General features: G+C 40.5%; 1 protein-coding gene across 1 annotated transcript; it reads left to right on the top strand.

The window, feature by feature from the left end:
• Positions 1–68: 68 nt before the first annotated feature.
• Positions 69–19,498, top strand: gnl3l (G protein nucleolar 3 like). The gene is given in 24 exon segments (XM_083668837.1): positions 69–106; positions 213–256; positions 2,417–2,527; positions 3,203–3,319; positions 3,730–3,813; positions 4,523–4,658; positions 4,946–5,049; positions 5,179–5,323; positions 5,402–5,489; positions 5,572–5,752; positions 5,755–5,842; positions 5,845–5,989; positions 6,405–6,541; positions 6,633–6,799; positions 6,909–7,096; positions 11,026–11,041; positions 11,045–11,239; positions 11,459–11,683; positions 13,377–13,472; positions 14,877–14,988; positions 15,093–15,149; positions 15,296–15,371; positions 15,550–15,697; positions 15,954–19,498. Coding segments are annotated over 24 exon segments (3,147 nt in total). The 5' UTR covers positions 69–93; the 3' UTR covers positions 16,428–19,498.
• Positions 19,499–20,770: the final 1,272 nt, after the last annotated feature.

The raw sequence follows: 20,770 nt of genomic DNA, 5'->3' as shown, positions 1-20,770 counted from the left end.
GGTATATGCGTGCTTTTATTTTGAAGATCAACCGGATGTTGTTAATGACATATGAAAACGTCAGATCCGCTGTATTAGTCCACATGTGAAATCATGTCTAAAACCAGTATGTACCGTTTACATGTTGATGTTATTTTACTGTATTCGATTAACATAAATAAATGTTATGTCTGTCGTGTGTAACTACTTGTCCCGTTTTGGTTCTTTTGCAGAACAAAAAAAGGCGAAACGACTCGCTTTCCGAGGGAAAAAAAAGGTATGTTGTTGATTAACAAACTAGCTAGCCGGATAGCATCCTGCTTCACTGCATGGTCGGAGACTTTGTCACGTATCGAAATAAAAAGTACTCCGTCAAGACACGCAATAAAATCCTACTTTAACTCACATGATGTGTCGTCGGGTGGTTGTCCGTTTTGTATTGCAAAATGTGCTTTACAAAGTAATTTAATAGCGAACTAAAGGAGTTAGCTGACTGACCAAATCCCGAGTTGGACCTAAAGTTAGCTCTGTTATGCCGGCGTACACTAGTAGTACAGGACTTTCAAAATCCTAAAGTCTTTTAGGGCTGGGCGATATGCCCCAAAAGGTCATCATGGTATATTTTTTCATATCGGTCATAACGTAGCGTGTTAAAAAATGGCTGAGTTTTAACAAGCCATTCGACGGGATGGATTTACGTTCTGTCCTGACATATTAGCTCATTTACATGCCACGACCTGTGGTAAACTTTATCCAGCTAGCATCAGGGCCGTTTCGTCCACTAGGGTCACTCCCTCCCTCCCTGCATTTGTAGATTTTTTCTAATAAATAAATAATATCTGAATTGTGTTGTTGTGTGAATATTAAATACATGGTTGATTTCGCTACACGCTACGAGTAGTGGAGAAGAAACGCCCACAAGTGATTTACCCATGCCAACCTCGATGGAGTTTCAAGATAAAATCGCTGTATGTGTGTACGGTGCTTCAGCACAGGGAGAGAAAAAGACGTTCTCGTGTTCTTTCTCAGGAATTCTACAAGATGCTGTAGCGTAGGTTGAGGTAGCCCTCTGATTGCGTCTCTGACCCACTCACATTAAACGAACGTTGGTGACGACCGTGTGACCCGAGTAGGCAACATTGTCTCAGTTCTCAAAAACATGCCTGAGACAGCTAAATTGGGGCCTAACTTGTGTAGCGTACACCCGGCATAACACCCCTAGTTCATATTTTCACAGCACCATTCTAAGGATATATTGATTCTCTGGTAGTATACCCCTTGAGTAGTTAAAAAGTTTTTTTGCAAGGCACATTTGGCAAGCTGGATGCCCAACAAAATGGGACAACCACCCGACAAACCGGTGTGAGTTGAAGGAAGGATTTTATTACAAACTGTCATGGCATAGTCATTTTTATTTCGATACATGACTCTAGCCCTTTCTCAATTGTCAGAAAATCTCTCCTCTCCTCGACTCCTCCGTGGTCATGTCCTCTGTGACCCGGAAACCGATAAGTGGTCACCATATTTAGTAGCGTTTCAATAGTATGGCAAGTGGCTCCTCGCCTCCTCCCCAAGCTTGCAATACAAGCAAAGATGTTTAACAATTAGAAGATGGCTGAGTGGACTGAGTAAACTAGCAGTGTAGCCACTGCAAGCCAAGCCTCCAGGGATTGGAGTAGATGGCAAGCTTTTTCATCCCTATCGGCCAAGGGGTGTAAGAGCAGTTTGGCAACAAATCAGGCTGATGAAGACATCTCCCTGTTAACAGCCCATTGTAAAGTCAAACTTCAAACGCACTAAATAAAGACATTACGACAGAATGTTTGTACTCCAATTAACCTTATAGGCGCAATAGATTGTGGTCCTTGTAATTAGTATTAGTATGTTTTCTGTGCCAATCCCTCCGACTGTTAATATTACTACAATGTTCCTACAAATCCTACAATGTTACCGAATGTTTACACAGCTTGTGCTTGATTTGATTTCTCTCTCAATCCTGGGGAGAACCCTGAAACCGAACTAAATGGAATTCAAATTATTGAAGCAATGTCGGCCAAGTAGTTGTTTAAAAACAGAAAACCCCCATTGCAGTTAACAGCCCAGCACTAATCGCAACTCTACTGCCAGGTGATTCGTAGAAGTTATGTTAAAAGCAACCTGTACTTACGTTGGTTTCTTTGCCAACAATACCTTGAAATATTGGGCATTTAGCCTATATGTAGCACAAAGCAGTTGACAAAACAGTATCACTTAGCTGAGGTCAAATCTACAGGCTTATATAGGCTACATCTGACATTGGTAGCTACAAGGATACCAATGAAATCAAGTCAGATATACAGAAGCCTGTAGAGTCGACTCTGGCGATTTCACTGAACTCTTGCATCAGTGTTTTCAACTTGCTAGTTTGCTATACTGAGTATCCTTTTTTCATTTTGAGACCCAAGATGGGCAGCAAACTGACGTTCCGACAGGAATGAGGAATCCAGACGTGTCATCTGTGGGACATCTCAAGGAGCATAGAAAACCAGAAGAAATGAGAAGGAAAAGGGTGAACCATGATGACATTAACTCAACGCTGGCATTGGGTTCCATACAATATAGCCCTGAACATGCCCTAGAGAAAATTACATATACTCTAGTCTAGGCCATGCAACCATCTATGAATTTGGACCATGGGAGATCACATCAATAAAGTCCTCTCTCTCTCTCAAGCTAATATTCTGCCATGACTCAGTCATCTAGAGACCTTTGACTGCTAGCATCCTCTACTACTACTCTACCTATGGGTTGATATTTAATTGTTGGCGTACCTTGACAAGCACATTTTGTCAACCATATTGAAAAATGCCACTGTATAGTCTTTAGTTTTTTACAAGCTGCTTCAACACATGATGTGTTAAAGTATCGTATGCATGCAGAGGAAAAAACACAACATTGCCATTTTTTCGATATCAATTGGCGAGGCGTTTGACAAAAGGATGCTTGAAGTCCAAAAAGCCCTTTAGATTGGTGAGTCATGGCAGAAGCTCGAGAGGAATTTGTGATTTTGTGTGGGCCAAATAATATAGATGGTTGCATGACCGAGAGTATATACAGTTTTATCTAGGGCATGTTCAGGGCTAAGCTCAATACAACATATTTGGAAAAATCTACTCAACTGCTGAGTGTGTTTCAATGCACTTTGTTTGATATGGAATTGAATGTGTGCTCTTGACCTTTTCAGCTTCAGGAGCTCCAAGAAAAACAGAAGTTGTCAAGAGAAAGAGAACTGATGAAGAGGAGAAGTCTGGATACCTTCCAAAAAGATATTCAGCAGCGACAACGAGAGTTTGAACAGAGGGTAATAGATATATTGAAACCTGTTTTTTTCTGATGGATACCCAACCTTGAGATTCTCAAAATGACCTCTGGAGAGTCAGTGTTTTGACTGTTATAGGCTGCTACTCTGCACCCACAGCAAGTCCATCACAGTTCCATCCATCCTAGATTGTGCTACATTGATGTAAACCTGAAACTCTCCTTTACCTGCACCATTGATAGTTTTCTTAAACCACAACAACAAAAAACTGTTTTATTGTATATACACTGGTTTTGCTACAGACATGTTTGAAAATCCAATTGCTGTCATTGTGGCTCAGCACTGTGTGTTTGACAGTTAATACCTGGACTCTCCAGAGATATTTCTCAGGGCTTGACTCACACACAGTCATGCCACTTTCTGTGATGAGATTTTTTCTTCTTTGTTTGCAGGAAACTGAGATGCAGAGTTTAGAGAAGCATGTCAATTTTGAAAGCGAGAACTCACGAAAAGCATACTACAGGGAATTTAAAAAGGCAAGTTACCCTTATAACGTGTGATGAGTGGATTTGAATTATAAACTGACAGACTATCCAGTATTGTGCTTGAGTGACAATGTTAGTGACAATGTTACCCATTTCTCAAAGATTGTTGAAGTTCAGTAGAATAGAGCTAGTGGATAAAGGGGGGCGGACACTACACGTTTTAGCCCGGTCTATGGGCTCCCGGTGAGTTCCCCATTCATTTTTCCAAACTGTAGGAAATTGGAGTAAACTCTGGGGTAAAACATAACGCTGCAGCCCACAAAGTGTAATACCCATATGGCCTTTTATGGACTTCTCCCTATGCCAGAGTGGAAACAACAGTTCTTGGTATACTACACAAACCAGTCCGTCAGCCCACTTGGAGGTGTAATTGTTTCACTGCCAGGTTATGAGGATTTCCTGAATGTCACGATTTGCGCACTGGTCTACTGCAGTTCAAACATGCGTCTCTGTCCACATTAACTGTTGCAACAGGAAATGTCTAGATTATATTATATGTATACATTTTCCGTTTTCACACATTTCCCGTAACATGTATGCCATACCGATTACCAGTTCAGTACGATTTGGCGTGACCAGGCTCTCCGGTGTTTAAAGCCCGTAGACAAAAAACATGGAGTGTGTCCCAGCCTTTAGGGAATGCTGGCTTACAGTATGAAGTGATTAAAAGACTTTGCCATATACCCTGTTCTGAGTGAAGGTGGTTGAGGCCTCTGATGTGATATTGGAGGTTCTGGATGCCCGTGACCCCCTCGGCTGCAGATGTCCCCAGGTGGAGCAGGCTGTCATTCAGAGTGGCACTGACAAGAAAATAGTTCTTGTGCTTAATAAAATTGGTAAGTCAGAGAAATTAGTGAAATAAAATGGTCCTGTGTGGCTCAGTTGGTAGAGCATGGTGCTTGTAACACTAAGGTCATCGGTTTGATTTCCACTGGGACCATATATACCAAACAATTATGCACTCACTGTACTGTAAATTGCTTTGGATAAAAGCATCTGCTAAATGGCATATTATATGAATATGCACAAATCTGTAATCGGCATCAGAATTCCTACATTTACCCCAGATTGTCTTTCATTAATAGGATAATTCTTGTTCCATTCCACTGTATATTATTCCCAGACCTGGTTTCTAAGGACATTGTGGAGAAATGGATCAAGTATCTTCGAAATGAATTTCCCACTGTGGCATTTAAAGCTTCAACTCAGCAGCAGAACAAGAATTTGGTGAGAATATTGTTGCATAATGATTATTTATCCATTCAACTTCCATACAATATCTTTGGTCTTGCTGTCTCAAACCATCCCTGTAAGCTTTGTGACAGTTTTAAAGCATTTTCTGTTTTTCATTTGCAGAAGCGCAGTAATGTACCAGTCACCCAAGCCTCTTCTGAGCTCCTGGGTAGCAGCGCCTGTGTGGGTGCAGATTGTCTGATGAAACTGCTTGGAAACTACTGCCGCAACCTAGACATCAAGACAGCCATCACTGTTGGTGTAGTGGGTAGGTACACCACCATTGGGCACCTTATCTTTAGCATGTTGTAGGCCTACATTAAGTTATGGCTTTCTCTTTTTTTAGGCTTTCCTAATGTTGGAAAGAGCAGTCTGATAAACAGTTTGAAGAGGGCACGTGCATGTAATGTTGGAGCCACACCTGGTGTGACAAAGTAAGTAGAGAGTTTTGCATGTATTTATGTCCTGGCCTAAATGTTGTTTCCCTGCTTAACTGACCTGTATGATGACTTTTAGGTGCCTTCAGGAAATACACTTGGACAAACACATCAAGCTTTTAGATTGTCCGGGTATTGTCATGGCTACCTCAACAACGGATGCAGCCATGATCCTTCGGAATTGTGTAAAGATCGAACAGCTTGTAGATCCTCTTCCTCCTGTTGAGGCCATCTTAAGACGCTGTAATAAGACACAGGTATAGAAAGTATTTTTCTCATGTTTTTTATTTATCTTCTATGCATTGTCTTATTTCATTTCAGTGTCATCATGTTCCTCCATTTTGTTCCTCATAGATCATGGAACACTATGGTGTTCCAGACTTTCATACAGCTCTGGAGTTCCTGGCTATGCTGGCCCGGCGACAAGGCAAGCTTAGGAAGGGCGGACTACCTGATAATGACAAAGCGGCAAAGAGTGTCCTAATGGACTGGACAGGGTGGGTACAAAAACATTTAGGGTTCTGGAAACTAGGCTTGGGCTGGAATCAGAATTTTCAAACCGGTATACCTGCCTGCCAAAATACAAAATGCTACACTGGTAATACCATTGTTAAAAAGTGGTACTGTCTGCTAGCTTCAGAACGTTTTTCTCTCTGGCTAACGTAGCAGTCTAAATATCTTCCAGTGTCACTGATCACGCGCATCGCATATGCCATTGTATTCATTTAATAAACGTCAGCTCCTGCACTTGCCGGGTGTAATGGGAAAATAACGCTATGGACTGTGTGGTGAGAATTACACCGGTGTAAGCTGCATGCTACCGGTCCAAGTATACCGGGAACCACTACCTAATAAAATCTCATTATGCCTCCCATTATTAACTGTCTTGTCTTGTCTTGTCTTGTCTTGTAGTGGTAGGATCAGCTACTTTACACACCCTCCAGAGACGCACACTCTTCCCACTCATGTCAGTGCTGAGATTGTGGCTGAGATGGGAAAAGCTTTCGACTGGGAGGAACTGGAGAAAGGAAACCAGGCAGTGCTAGCTGGTATGATGCACATACATTTATTTTAGTAATGGCAACCAATAAGTGATCAATAAGGGAACAAAGAACATAACAAAATGTATATCTCTTGCAGAGTCCTCTTGCGCTGATGTCCAAATGGGTTTCTGCATGGCTACCTCTGGGATGACTCAGGGTGATCAGGGAGAACCCCCTTGTGACTTGGAAATGGAAGGTGGAACCTTAGAGGATGTTGAGTTAAAGGATAAAAGTGAATCCATGGATGATGATCAGGACCATGAGGTACTACAGTGCTTTTACTTTCAACTAGATGGCTATTTTTGTTAAGTGTTATGGATCGTTCAAAATTGTCTTTCTACATCTCTGTCCCTCCCTTCCCTGCTCACAATAGTTTGGACCTATGACTGTGGAGATAAAAACTCAGAAGTCAAAGACAGGTCGAGCTGCAGCTGCTGCCTCTAGGAAACTGGATTTAAAGGATATCTTGAATGTAGACCCTCTTCACCAGGGCCAGGCACTTTTGGCTGCCGGCAAGAACAGGAAGAAGCAACAGAAAAGAGCTGGTATGACCTTTTTCATGTGCTAACACAAAACCTTTTTTTTCAAATTTGCAGATCACTTTGTGTCCACATTAGTGTTGTCATGATACCAAAATGTTGACTTAGATACCGATACCAGTTTAAGTATCATGATTTCAATTCTTAAACGATACCACGGCAACCAAAAAAACATCAGGCAAAAGTAAAAGAATGTCCTAATAAATAACAGAACATGGAAATCTCAATTACATTAATATTTCACTAAGTTATGGTATGTAGATTTTAACCTAATCTTGAGATTCCATTTTTAAATGTAACTAAATTCACAAGAATATTAATAGATTAACATGTACAGGGATGGAACATCAGTGATCACAGTTCACCAGGAGAGGAGGAGACTGTTTTTTTAAACTCACTCGCTTGCTTGACTTAATATTTGAGGACATGCTGAACTTAATTTCCATTCCTGAACGTGTGAACTGCCTTGTAACATATTTTACAAATAGGCTTCGTGATTTCGGTCGGCTAGGCATCATCATTGGCTCTATAAGCAAAGTAATGGCAGATTTCACTTCTGGCATCCTTTTTATCAATAAGTTTGGGACAGCCAGCATCGACACTTGGAGCTTCCATCCTTCCTTCCTTCTTGTCAAAGCCGCATGTGCGATTGTTTAGTGTTGTCCTTCCCAGTCACACACGCCCACTATGCATGCCCCCGCGAGCATATAGACATATTACACTTAGAAGATAATATTCCGCACAGCTGAAAGTAAATACTGTGTCAGGCAGTCATGGTTTAAAAAAAAAAAAAAAAAAAAAACGGTTCCAAATTGTCTTAGTATAGAACCGTTTTCAAAGCAGGGTATCGTGACACTTTTGTAGAACCGGTACATCATGCAACACTAATCCACATACAAGACTTTGTCATTAAAGTGTAAATGATAATCTAGGTTTCTCTGATTTATCTTTTTCTCTATTTTCTTTTCAGACAAAATCGCTACAAAACTTTCTGACACTCTGACATCTGCAATGAACTTTGCATTTTCAGACAGCTGATAAGGATGTAAATAAAATATCAACTAAGCCTGTGTTTATTTTTGTGTCTATCAAAACATTATTATTATTATTTTTATTTTTTTACAGCTTTTTCATCTTTATAGTTGTCATTATTGTCATAAGTTTTTGGTAATTATATATATGTTCGTGATTGGTTTTGTGTTCGTTTTTCACTGCATGTTTTACATTACATAAAGTTAAAGGGCCAATCAGGAATTGGTCTATCTATTTAAAAAAAAAAGAATGATATAGCCATTGACTCTTGAAGATAATAAATGCCTCATGAGCTTAGTTCAACTATCTTACCGCATCAGAACCCTGCGGGGCTTCACAGCGCCTCGATCTTGAGACTCGCATAAATCTCAAGCAGCCAAAAATGTTTGAGCAAGTCGGACCGATTCTATCCCAATCATGCAACAGGTATTGAAAGGCAGTGATCCGCGCTGGTTGACAACTGCTCAAAATGTATCCTCTCAAACACAATCATTTTCTAAAACAGATGATCAAGAAACGGGAGACGACAGTCAACTCCTCCCCAGAATCTACTGTCATGTTCATGTCTTTAATTTGTGGCTCAAAATCAGTTATGTCACTTGTGAATTTAGCTGTCACCATGATTATTGTAGACTAGTACTAACATTTTCCCTGCTCAATGCTACAAAGGTTAGTGCAAAAAGTCGAAGTAAACATAGACGGAATTAAGACGGTAGCCCTATGCCATGCCGGAATTTTTCAAATCCCGAAATCTGGGGTACGGAGGTCGAGTTTCCCCATTGACCCCACGACAAATAGCTCACTGTTGGCCACTTTCGACATTCACTGTTATATTTATGTTTCAATAAACTTTTTCATGGATTTGGAGTGTCATATCAACATAGTTAGCTGTCATCACCATCAATCATCTGCATTGTAGTCAAAGGACAATTGTAGCCTACTCCATTGGAAAACCCCACTTCCGTACTACAGTGGAGGGGCGTGGCAACTGTAGAACGTCTATAGGGCCTATAGGCTGTTTCCTGTTTACGCTTCAAATCACAAGTTACAAAATGTGTGCTACTGTTAAACAGGTCCGTGTTGACTCCCAAGCAAGTAAACTAGCGAGTAGTACAGTTAACAGAGCTGGCTAAATGTGAAATGAGTACTTTTACCTTACATTAAGAGATGTTATCACCGTTTTTCAATCAGTTCAATGGTTAGCAGTAGCTGGTAAGATAGCTAAGTTTAGTTACTTAGAAAGAAGAATCTCTAACTCAGCCTGCCATAACTTCCTGTTTCGATATGGCAAGCAAGCAAGCTCGCAAACCCTGATCACGATTTCGTGGCAGACGTTACTCGCGAATATTTGAACCAAAGGTATGTGTATGAGCGAGCTATAGGTCTCGAGTTTTATCATTTGCCAGGCAGCATTTAAACAGAGTGACAGCTGACTTGCGAGTGGACCGTGGTGCTTAACACTAGCGTGGTCAAACGTTCTGGCCACAATACTGTCCCAAGGGGGACGAGTTGAGAGTTCCAAGTCCGCTGTCAAGAAAAAAAGCCGTTTCGGGACTTTTTAAAACTGTTGAAATTATCACAAATAATGCGAAATAGTGTACATTTACCTGTCAGTTCATGTTGTCATTACACTTACTGCAGAAAACTGTCGGTGTTTTCTTCATAGAAACAATAGCGTACAAGCAGTTAGCATTTGTTGACAAGTATAAACTACATGTAATGTTAGCTACGGAAACTTAACTAGCTAGCTAACTAACGTCTGTAACTAGATACGTAGTCTAGTCCCATCTGTGACTATACAGACAATATGAAAATTGAATTATATTCCTATTCACAGATGGGCCGATGTGTAGTCTTTTTGAATAAACATCGTGATATTTGCAGGCTAATATCATATGTAGCTAGTTGACGTTGAACGATAGGGCTGAAGAGATGTGACCACTCTAAGATTCATGATAGACGGACCTAGGGTTAACGTTTTGACGTTCTCACTCCATGAGAAAGCTTTCTTTATCAGGGTTGATGAATATTTTCTGGGTAGGTGAAAGAAAGTGAGAGGTTGGTTACGTTAATTGACTGGATGGAGGGATGAATGGATAGATGAAAGAGGAGAGGTATAGAAAGATCAAAACAATTGAGGTTAATCCGCATGGGTTATACTGAGTGAAGCAGTAGTGACAGATGAAAGGAAGAAGGGATGATGCTAGGTAGTTGAAGGTTAGAAAGATAGAAGGTTAGATAGATAGTATGTTACAAGGTCATTGATAGATAGGATAATCCTGGGATAGTTCAGTGGAGTGGGTTGAGTGGTTGAGAGTGGTATAGTTGGTTGGTTAAGTGGTTGAGAGTGGCTTCAGTGGGGTAGTATTGGTAGCAAAGAGAATGCATTGTTGTGTAATCATTCCAAGAATGTGGGGATCCTGATAAACAAATACGAAAAAATAGCCAGAGCGGATCTTACAACTGTATGTAAGTGGGGTCCGAGGCTCCCCTATTGTGGCTGCACCATGTTTGCTGATGCACTGCCCGTCCACATATTGTGGCTGACAACAATTAATTGTGCCACAAGATCAATAATTAGACTGGTGTGCTGGTGTTGTTCAGTGAATTGTTTCAAGCGATAATTGAGAAACTCGGTGCATCAGAAAACAAGGTTTGGTAGGTTTCCGTCTAAAACAGCAAATTGAAATGGTCTAAATTGCGATCGGAAGATTCTTTCAAAGTAGTATGGAAGTAAAGGACTTCAGGTTCACAATGAGGTATTGCAATCGGGAAACAAATCTTCAAGTCAGTCCCCTCGGCAACCACAGTAGGGGAGCCTTCGACCCCACATATTTACAGTTGTGAGGTCCACTCGGCCTAGGCTATATGAATATTATACACATCTCACTACTCTCCCTGCTCCTTTTTTACATCCAGGCATACACCCCAACTTTGAACCATGTCATCGCGTGTGTTACTACGGCAGCAGCTGATGCGGGAGCAAGCCCAGGAGCAGGAGAAACGTGAGGCCAAGCAGCAGGCCTCTATGGCTCAGCTTAGGGCATCTGATGCCACCCCTGCCATCTCTGTTTCTCTACCCCCAACACTTGCTTGCCCACCTCCCACACAGGTGCCTGTTGAGGTGCTGAAGGTGAGACTCAACATCTAAAGGCTTGTTGTCGGAGGAGCTCCAACACGAACGTGTTTGGCATGCAACATTTGGCACAGTTATATGTTACTCTGCTACACATACACTCATTCACTATTATTCTTTCCCCAAACCATGAGTTTTTGTGTTGCATTTAAATTGTAAGTGATATTCTATGTTGGCTGTTTGATTTAATTGTCCTGTCTTTAAATCTGATGATAGGTGCAGACCCACCTGGAGAACCCTACCAAGTACCACATCCAACAGGCTCAGAGACAGCAGGTGAAGCAATACCTCTCCACTACTCTCGGCAACCAGGTGGTAACTCAGACCCTAGGGGTGTCTCCTGTACCTCAGTCCAGTTCTGCTCCCAAGATGGCTCCAACTGCCAACAGTGTTCCCAACAGCCCGATGGCTTTGCTCAACCTTGGATCCAACAAAGAGGAGGTAAGGGAGAATGTCCGAAAATACCTTGTCATAGTGTGGTACATCAGTCAGTGGTTAAATCAGGAGAAAATACATTTTCTTAAAGAAAGATTAAATGTCTAACCTACTGTTCGCATATTTCTTTTTACTTTTGGTTTAATGACATCTCACAATGAGAATACATGTCTTCTCTTGTCATCTTGCCCTTGTTGGCTTCGCATCACGGTATGGTGTTAAATACTGCACCAGCAGCTTAATGATATGAACAACTCATTTACACACATGCCTTTTAAAGTCATTCTCCACTAGGACAAGATCATTACTTGTTAAGTGTCACAGTATCTTCCTATAATTTTCAAGTAAGTAATATAACACAAGGAAATGTAAGCGTAATTTGAATTTAGGCCTACTTAAGAATGTACACTCACCGGCCACTTTCTTAGGTACACCTGTTCAACTGCTCGTTAACGCAAATATCTAATCAACCAATCACATGGCAGCAACTCAATGCATTTAGGCATGTAGACATGGTCAAGACAACCTGCTGACGTTCAAACTGAGCATCAGAATGGTGAAGAAAGGTGATTTAAGTGACTTTGAACGTGGCATGGTTGTTGGTGCCAGACGGGCTGGTCTGAGTATTTCAGAAACTGCTGATCTACTGGGATTTTCACGCACAACCATCTCTAGGGTTTACAGAGAATGGTCCGAAAAAGAGAAAATATCCAGTGAGCGGCAGTTCTCTGGGTGAAAATGCCTTGTTGATGCCAGAGGTCAGAGGAGAATGGCCAGACTGGTTCGAGGTGATAAAAAGGCAACAGTAACTCAAATAACCACTAGTTACAACCAAGGTATGCAGAAGACCATCTCTGAATGCACAACACGTCGAACCTTGAAGCAGATGGGCTACAGCAGCAGAAGACCACACCGGGTGCCACTCCTGTCAGCCAAGAACAGGAAACTGAGGCTACAATTCGCACGGGCTCACCAAAATTGGACAATGGAAGATTGGAAAAACGTTGCCTGGTCTGATGAGTCTCGATTTCTGCTGCGACATTCAGATGGTATGGTCAGAATTTCATGTAAACAACATGAAAGCATGGATCCATCCTGCCTTATATCAATGGTTCAGGCTGGTGGTGGTGGTGTAATGGTGTGGGGGATATTTTCTTGGCACACTTTGGGCCCCTTAGTACCAATTGAACATTGTTTAAACGCCACAGCCTACCTGAGTATTGTTGCTGACCATGTCCATCCTTTTATGACCACAGTGTACCCATCTTCTGATGGCTACTTCCAGCAGGATAACGCGCCATGTCACAAAGCTCAAATCATCTCACACTGGTTTCTTGAACATGACAATGAGTTCACTGTACTCCAATGGCCTCCACAGTCACCAGATCTCAATCCAATAAAGCACCTTTGGGATGTGGTGGAACTGGAGATTCGCATCATGGATGTGCAGCCGACAAATCTGCAGCAACTGTGTGATGCTATCATGTCAATATGGACCAAAATCTCGGAGGAATGTTTCCAGCACCTTGTTGAATCTATGCCACAAAGAATTAAGGCAGTTCTGAAGGCAAAAGGGGGTCCAACCCGGTACTAGCAAGGTGTACCTAATAAAGTGGCCGTGAGTGTATATTTGTGGCTTGTATGAAATGTTTAAGTTGTTGGGTTATTCAATGTATTGGTTAGATATGTGTCTTTCCAGATTGATGACGTAATTGACGACATCATCAGTCTTGAATCAAGCTTCAATGATGACATCATGACTTTAATTGACTCTGGTCTTCAGCTACCGAACACGGTATGTAGTGCAAGTCTGTATACTGGAGGTTATAAGTCTAATTTTTAAGTTGTATTTCATAGAACACTAATGTTTTTGTTTGTTAACAGCGCATAGTAAATGTGTGGAACAAGAGAGAGTAATTGTAAAACAAAATCAGTAGGAATTGATCCTGACAATTTTGCGGCAATTTAAATTGAGGACGAGGATGAATGTTTGTGGGGTTTATCCAATTAGATCATGCAATACCAAGCTATGAACACTGAACAACGATCATTCTTTGAATGATCTTGCAATATCTTGGTTGGAATTCTCAAACAGGAATTCAGTGCTGGCATAGGAGTAAACATACACTTCTGGCATTTGCGAACACTCCTCACGCCAGTGTTGTCCGGATGGGGTAGGCAACTAGGTGACAGTGTGTATAGTTGAGATAGTGGGGTCTCACAAGACTTCTACTTTGTTAATTTCAACCTGTTAGTGGGAAAGGGATTGAAGAAATTGAGTCCCGAAGATTACGATTTTGGTTTTGCTGCAGGAGCATGAAAATAAAAAATATTCTGAAAATCAATCACGTTGATAACACTTTGTCATTAAAAATGTGTCTTGATAACCAAAACATGATAATGTTTAGAGTTGATAAGCGACATTATTATTATACCTCTGTACTAACATAGCTTTTCTGCAGTATGTGGGAATATTTAAGAGATGGTTCTAAAGATACTATGAAACTTATTTTAGTAGCCCAGGCGTTTTTTGGTTCACCACCAACTGCAGCTCAAACCTGGGATATGACAGTGCTGAATATACCATCCTGAGATCATATATCCACCATTGACAGATATGGTAATATATGATAGTTTCCATTCAAAGCTGATCCTGTCAGACTGTAGAATACCGGTCATGTTGCAACGCTTGCTCAGAATCAAATGCTTCGCTTTAATAATCTGCTAATATCAACAGAGATTACATACCGGTAAACAATGGATTTTGGCCTGGCGTTCAATAGGGACCGTTTATTTGCTTCAATATCATTAGTGACAAGGCTATTATTGGAGACTGGCATTTGTTGAAGACTGCGCTTGTTGGAAGTTTTACTTGATTGCCATTTACTTCTATGTGTCATGTCAGCGTCTCACACATTGTGATCTCTACATTGCTGTTGGTTGGTCTTCATTGGCTTTGACATTGATATACTCCATTCTGGGAACATTGATGCCTTTGTTGTTCTTTGATAAAAATCAGAAAATAAATACCGGATTTCAATCTCACTCACAACGAATCAAGGCAAAAAGTTCAGGATCTTGTTTCCTTGGAAGAGTTTAAAAAGGGAATTTGTTACCCTGAGGAAGCGCATGCTGGTTTTTAATTGTTTTTTTTTGTTGGCTGCAATGTTAATACAGTGTTTCTCCTCATTTCTTAAAGCTCCCCGGCAACCTCCTGGATGTATACCATAGTCCTGGAATGGCAGCAGTTACCCTCACTGTCAGCAACTCCTGCCCTGCTGATCTACCTAACATTAAAAGGGAATACACTGGTATGTCCACCGCAAGTTCCTATCCCTGGTATTCATGCCTGTTCATCACATTGCTTGGTTTTCAGATTTTCCAACAATAACTGAAATTAGATGTTGTATCTTAGATGCAGATGCCAAAACTCTAATGAAGGAGAGGCAGAAGAAAGACACCCATAACCTCAGTGAGTCATGTTTTTTCTGCTTCTGCATTCTATATACTGTAGTTCTGAACCTACTATCATGGTTCTCCACACTTGTTCTTCTTAAAAGTGGCAGTGAGATTCATATCTCTTTTTCTTTGTCTGCATGGTGTCTCCTCACTGAAAAGTTGAGAGGAGGCGGAGGTTTAACATCAATGACCGTATAAAGGAGCTGGGAGCAATTTTACCCAAGTCAAGTGACCCGTGAGTTTCTTTTTATTAATTTCCTTTTATTTTAAGACTTTGAATGACTGAATCAGTTCAGAATGGAAACTTCAATTTCAGGTAATTAATTCCTAAATCAGGATTTCTTGGCTATGATAAAGCAATATTTCATATGTATTTGATTGAGAGTTATTTCTCTCTTCTCTCATGGCTTTAGGGAGATGCGCTGGAATAAGGGCACCATTCTGAAGGCCTCAGTGGACTACATCAGGAAGTTACAGAAGGAGCAGCTGAGGGCTAAGGAGATAGAGATGCGTCAGAAGAAGATGGAGCAAGCCAACCACAGTCTAATGCTACGCGTTCAGGTCAGTCATAATTTTTTTGTCATTGTCAACACAATTGTTGTACTTTTCTACTGCTAAGATAGTTTATGTTGGAGAATAATGAGTAGTAAATGCTGTATATTGCATCAGTGAGGAAGTACCGAACACTACAGAAATTGACTTGTGTTGGAGCACAGGTCAATAGTACAAGTCATCGTAGGACCAAGGTACAAATATGAAAGAACTTTGACTGTGACTAATGCTCCCTGTTTGTTATTGTTGTTGTCATCATCTGCAGGAACTGGAGATGCAGGCTCAGCTCCATGTGCTGTCCAGCCCCATGTCCTCTGGCCTGAACTCAGACCCCTCCCTCTTCCAGCAGCAGCAACAACAACACTCTCCACATGGGGGCCAGTCACTGGTGCCCAGTGCCAGTGCTGGAGAGGCCTGCTCCCAAACTCTCCTCAGCCTGGGGGCTGCAGCCATGGGACATCCTGTCCCTGCCTCCTTTCTCTCCCCACCCTCCTCTGATTCCCCTGTGGGTGTGATCAGCAGCAGCCTCCTAGACCTGGGGAGTCTGAGCTTCACTGAGCTGGATGACCCCTCCACCACTATGCTCTACCCAGACGTCAGCTTGGGGGACATTCTTATGGAAGAAGGGTGCACCCTGTCCACAGAGAAGGTGGCTGACCACTTGTTTTCTCCCATTTCACCAGGCGCCTCAAAGACCAGCAGTTCTAGGAGCAGCTTCAGCATGGAGGACTACTCGTGACAGGGTCAGACTGGGGTCACACAGGAGGATTTGGGGAGTGAGAAGGGTAGGGAGAAGGCAGTCTAACCCTGAAACAGAGAAGCCGCCAGGGTTGGAACCCTGCATATAGCATTGGACTCTGCTATGAAACAATTAGCCTACACAGTTTCATCAAAAAGAAAGGTATGAATCATGCATCAGTAGAAAATAAAAGGCTTTTTAAGACCTCTCCCTGCCATTTGAAATCAATAGTGGTCCCTTCTGGAATGGCAAAGCATTTTCTGTACTCTATTATGCAATATTTTTCAAACGGAACATTGTAAAATAAGGGCTTGGGAATAATGGACAATTACTTCAAGATATCCCTGCACAGACATTAAAGAGCAAATATAGTAGTTTTATTGCATAATTTTAAAGTATATATATTTTGCACACTAACTTTAGGGAAGAAAGCTGTGAGGTTCTTGTTTGTTTCATCATGTTGTATCTTCTTCAGTTTTTATTTGAACTGACTAGAATCAGGGTTTGTTAGCTGAAAGTGCACACATTGCATGTCTATTCTTCTAGGGGTTGTCTAACTAGAAATTACCAAAGGGATATTTCAAGGTAATTTGGCACGTTGTGTTATGAAATCAATATTTACTGTATCTTATCGTTTAAAAAAGTTTTACTTCAAAAAATTTTACTGCACCTTTTTTTGCATAGTCAATTAATTTTATGAAAGCGTTTGTCCATTGTGTACAGATGACGATATTTGTGAACAATAGAAAAGGAGAAGTAAAACAAAAACTGCTGTAGCTAGTTGGCCGAATCAGGTTAACAGAATAATCAGTAGATGTTTGTATTTATACGGGTGTATTGTATTTTTATATTAGCCTACTTGTTGGAAATACAGCCTGATAACTTATAACAGTTTCTGATAAATAATACTATCATTTTATACCACTATGGCTGGTTATTTTACTTCAAGTGCTATTCTTTATTATGTTGATTGCAGGGCAACATTCTGGGTAGCACGTTTTTCAAGATTGTATATTTCGCACAAGAGTGAACTTACAATGATATTGCTAAGAATTTGTCTCCTCATATTGTTACAAATTCAGAGAGTTCACTGACCTTTTGAAGGCAACCAGTATCCTCTTTTCCCAACTGAAGTAGTTATACGCTGTATCTACTGCAAAACCTTAAACTATGCATTTATGCCACAAGGGAGTTTGAATTTAGGTGGTTTTGGATTTGTCTAATGTGTAACCGGATAATTGTACAGTTGGTCATCTAAGAATGAAAGTGTCATAAAAATGTACATGGCTGTGTGCAGTTTTTTATAATTACATGGTATACAGTCATGAATGCTGGTGTCCTGGTGTCCAGCCTTCCTCAGTGTGCAGTCTGATTTCACGTCGGCCAATTTCTTGACCGGAAGCCAATTCACATTGATAAGCCTTATTACCTTACCGTGTGCGTTTTCTGGGTGTTCCTCATGTATACATGCCTGTAATGCTAATTACATACAATCATCTGTTCACACACACATATATATATATATATATGCTGGGTATCTTCTCTGGTGATGCTCTGCCAGGCCTGTACTGCAGCGATCTTCAGTTGTTGTTTGTTTTCAGTTATTTTTGCCTAAAATCTTATCAGGAAATTAAATGCATTTTTCAATTGGATTTAGATCTGAAGATTGAAGAACTTTCCACTTTTTGGTCCTGAAAAACTCACTAGTTGCCATGGTAGTACTGTATGTTTTAGGTCATTGTCTTAGTATATGATGAAGCGCCATTCCAATGAATTTGGAGGCATTTGCTTGTACTCAAGCAGACAAAATGTTTCTGTACACTTCAGAATAGATTTTGCTGCTCCCATCAGCAGTTGCATCGCCAATTAAGACAAGTTAGCCAGTTTTAATGGCAGCGATGCATGCCCAAACCATAACACCCCCTCCACCATGTTTCACATACATTTCACATGTATGAGGTGGTATGCTGTACATCTTGGGCAGATGCTTTTTTCTCCAAACTGTCCTCATGTACATTATGATATTAATCTTATCTGTCCACAAGACCTTTTTCCAGACCTGTGTAAGCTTTTTAGCAAACTGTAACCTTACCATCCTTTGAGGATAACTAGTGGTTTTCACCTTGCAATGAAGCCACTGTAGTTTGGCTGGTGACGTTCTACAGATGGCGGTCTCGGACACATTCACGCCTATCTTCCTTGGCTTACCAGCCAATGATGTTTTTTAATGATGTTCAAAACTGTTGATTTGGGCAAGGCTAAGGTTTTAGATATGTTTCTGATGGGGTTTTTTCAGATCATTCAACCAAATAAAGGCTTCTTTGACTTCCATTGACACCTGCCTTTGGAGTCTGCTGTTCACACCAGTAGCAGACTCCAAAGGCAAACAAACGCAAAGCCTAGAATCAATACTAGACATTGACAGGTCTCTTATGCCTGCACAAATTATGTGACTAACCAGAAACACCAGTCCCCTTACTTTTGATGCCCTGAAACAGGGGGACAATGTATAAAAAGTGTTGTCATTTCTAAATGGTGAACCCAATATGTACACAAATAAAAGATGAGAATATATACTTACTTCATAGTAATTGTTTGATTTAATCCACATTTTTTGAGTTATAGAGCCAAAAGAAGAAACATGCTTCACTGTCCCATTACGTATGCAGGACACTGTATATGAAACATGCCTTTCCTCCATGCCACAGAAGATGGGTACACATACTCCCCTAAACTTGCCTTATGTACAGTAAAAGATGTTCTTACTCCAGTGCAATGAACATGATGTGAGATCTCTCTACAGTACATGTCTGAGATCTATATAAACTCAAAATGCAATGCAATGATCTCAATGTTCTATGTATACTATGGTCTAAAAGTGAATTGAATACAGCTGTGTTTTGATATTAGATCTTGTATTTTCCAATACTGTTTAAATGTTACTGTTCTGATTTTCAATTCTTTTCACAACACAAACCTCTTTGACAGCTGTAAGGGAAGATGTTGTTGCACACCATTTTATTTTACTAACACTTTTTTTCTTTTATAAATTCTGAAATAAGTTATCCGAGGTGCATATTTTAAATTAAATAAATTTGAGAAAGAAACAGATTCTCGTTAATGATATGCTCTCCACTACGATGATTCATTTTCATCTTGAAATACACAACTGGGGACCTTAGGAAATAGTTTTAAGTGATTAAGCACTAAGATGTGTAAATGTGTGGGCTCTATTTCATAAACCCTCTTCCTGCCTTTTTCCCAGCTGACTCGCCCTCAGATTGAAATCATTTAATTGGAAAAAGCAATAGGGCAATAGCTTCACTAAGGTCATGTTGAGTTTTTACCACATTGCATGTTTCTGCTGCCTAATATTGATGTTCATATTCCCCCAACGACTGAGATTAAATTCATGCTAATTTTGACACATTAAGGGCAGTATTTTTATACTTTCACCTTATTTCACCTTTATTTTATATATATATATATATATATATATATATATATAGAGAGAGAGAGAGAGAGAGTTCAAAAATACTAATGTTTTAAAAAACTTAAACTATTCAGAACAAAAGTGTAGGATTCTGTGTTAAATGATTCATTTAATGACTTTTATTCTGTTATAAAGAAGTAATATAGCACTGCAATTGTTTGTCAGCCCCAGCCTGACAGTGAAATATATTATTAAAAGTCATGCTACATTGAATGTCCATAATAATATTACCATGCAAATTCTTGATAATTTTCTTGCAGCTAAGAATTTTAAATAATATCCTCTCTGGCCGTACTTCATTCACCCCCACTTAGAGGCACTTAGCTCTGAACTGATGACATTCATGCATCAGTAGATTTATGGTTGAGTAATTCACTCCATTCAATAAACTGTAGTTAGAGTGCAGTGGCACCCCTAATTGTACTTCCCCTGGTCCCATAAGATTCAGTGCCTGTAGTCAGCTTTTTCTCTGGTTCGAACCATTGCCTCTCCACAATTTCATCCACTCCCTAATGTATCATATCACTCTTGAGCTTTGACAGTTCAATTATCACCTCAGTTCTTGAGGAGCTGTGGTTGTGATGAGCTTTCTAGTGTTACAGTATATTGTGCTAGGTGCAAGTACATATCTGTCACTCCTGTTCCAACTTCTAGATAAAAGGAACCAATGAGACTTAGTGTTAGTTACCCCCAAAATCTCTGTAGGTAATTGAGAGGAATAGATATTAGCCTTGAAATTTAGCTGAGAGTATGTGCATAATATCTGACACTGGACTAATGGAAGAGCATTTGGGAGATCTCCATGCCCAGATCCAGACATTCTGTGGCCTGTAGACAGACATCATAGAAG

Source organism: Argentina silus (assembly GCF_951799395.1).
Source record: "Argentina silus genome assembly, chromosome: 4".
NCBI lineage: Eukaryota > Metazoa > Chordata > Actinopteri > Argentiniformes > Argentinidae > Argentina > Argentina silus.
This window is presented reverse-complemented; position numbering and strand designations above follow the sequence as displayed.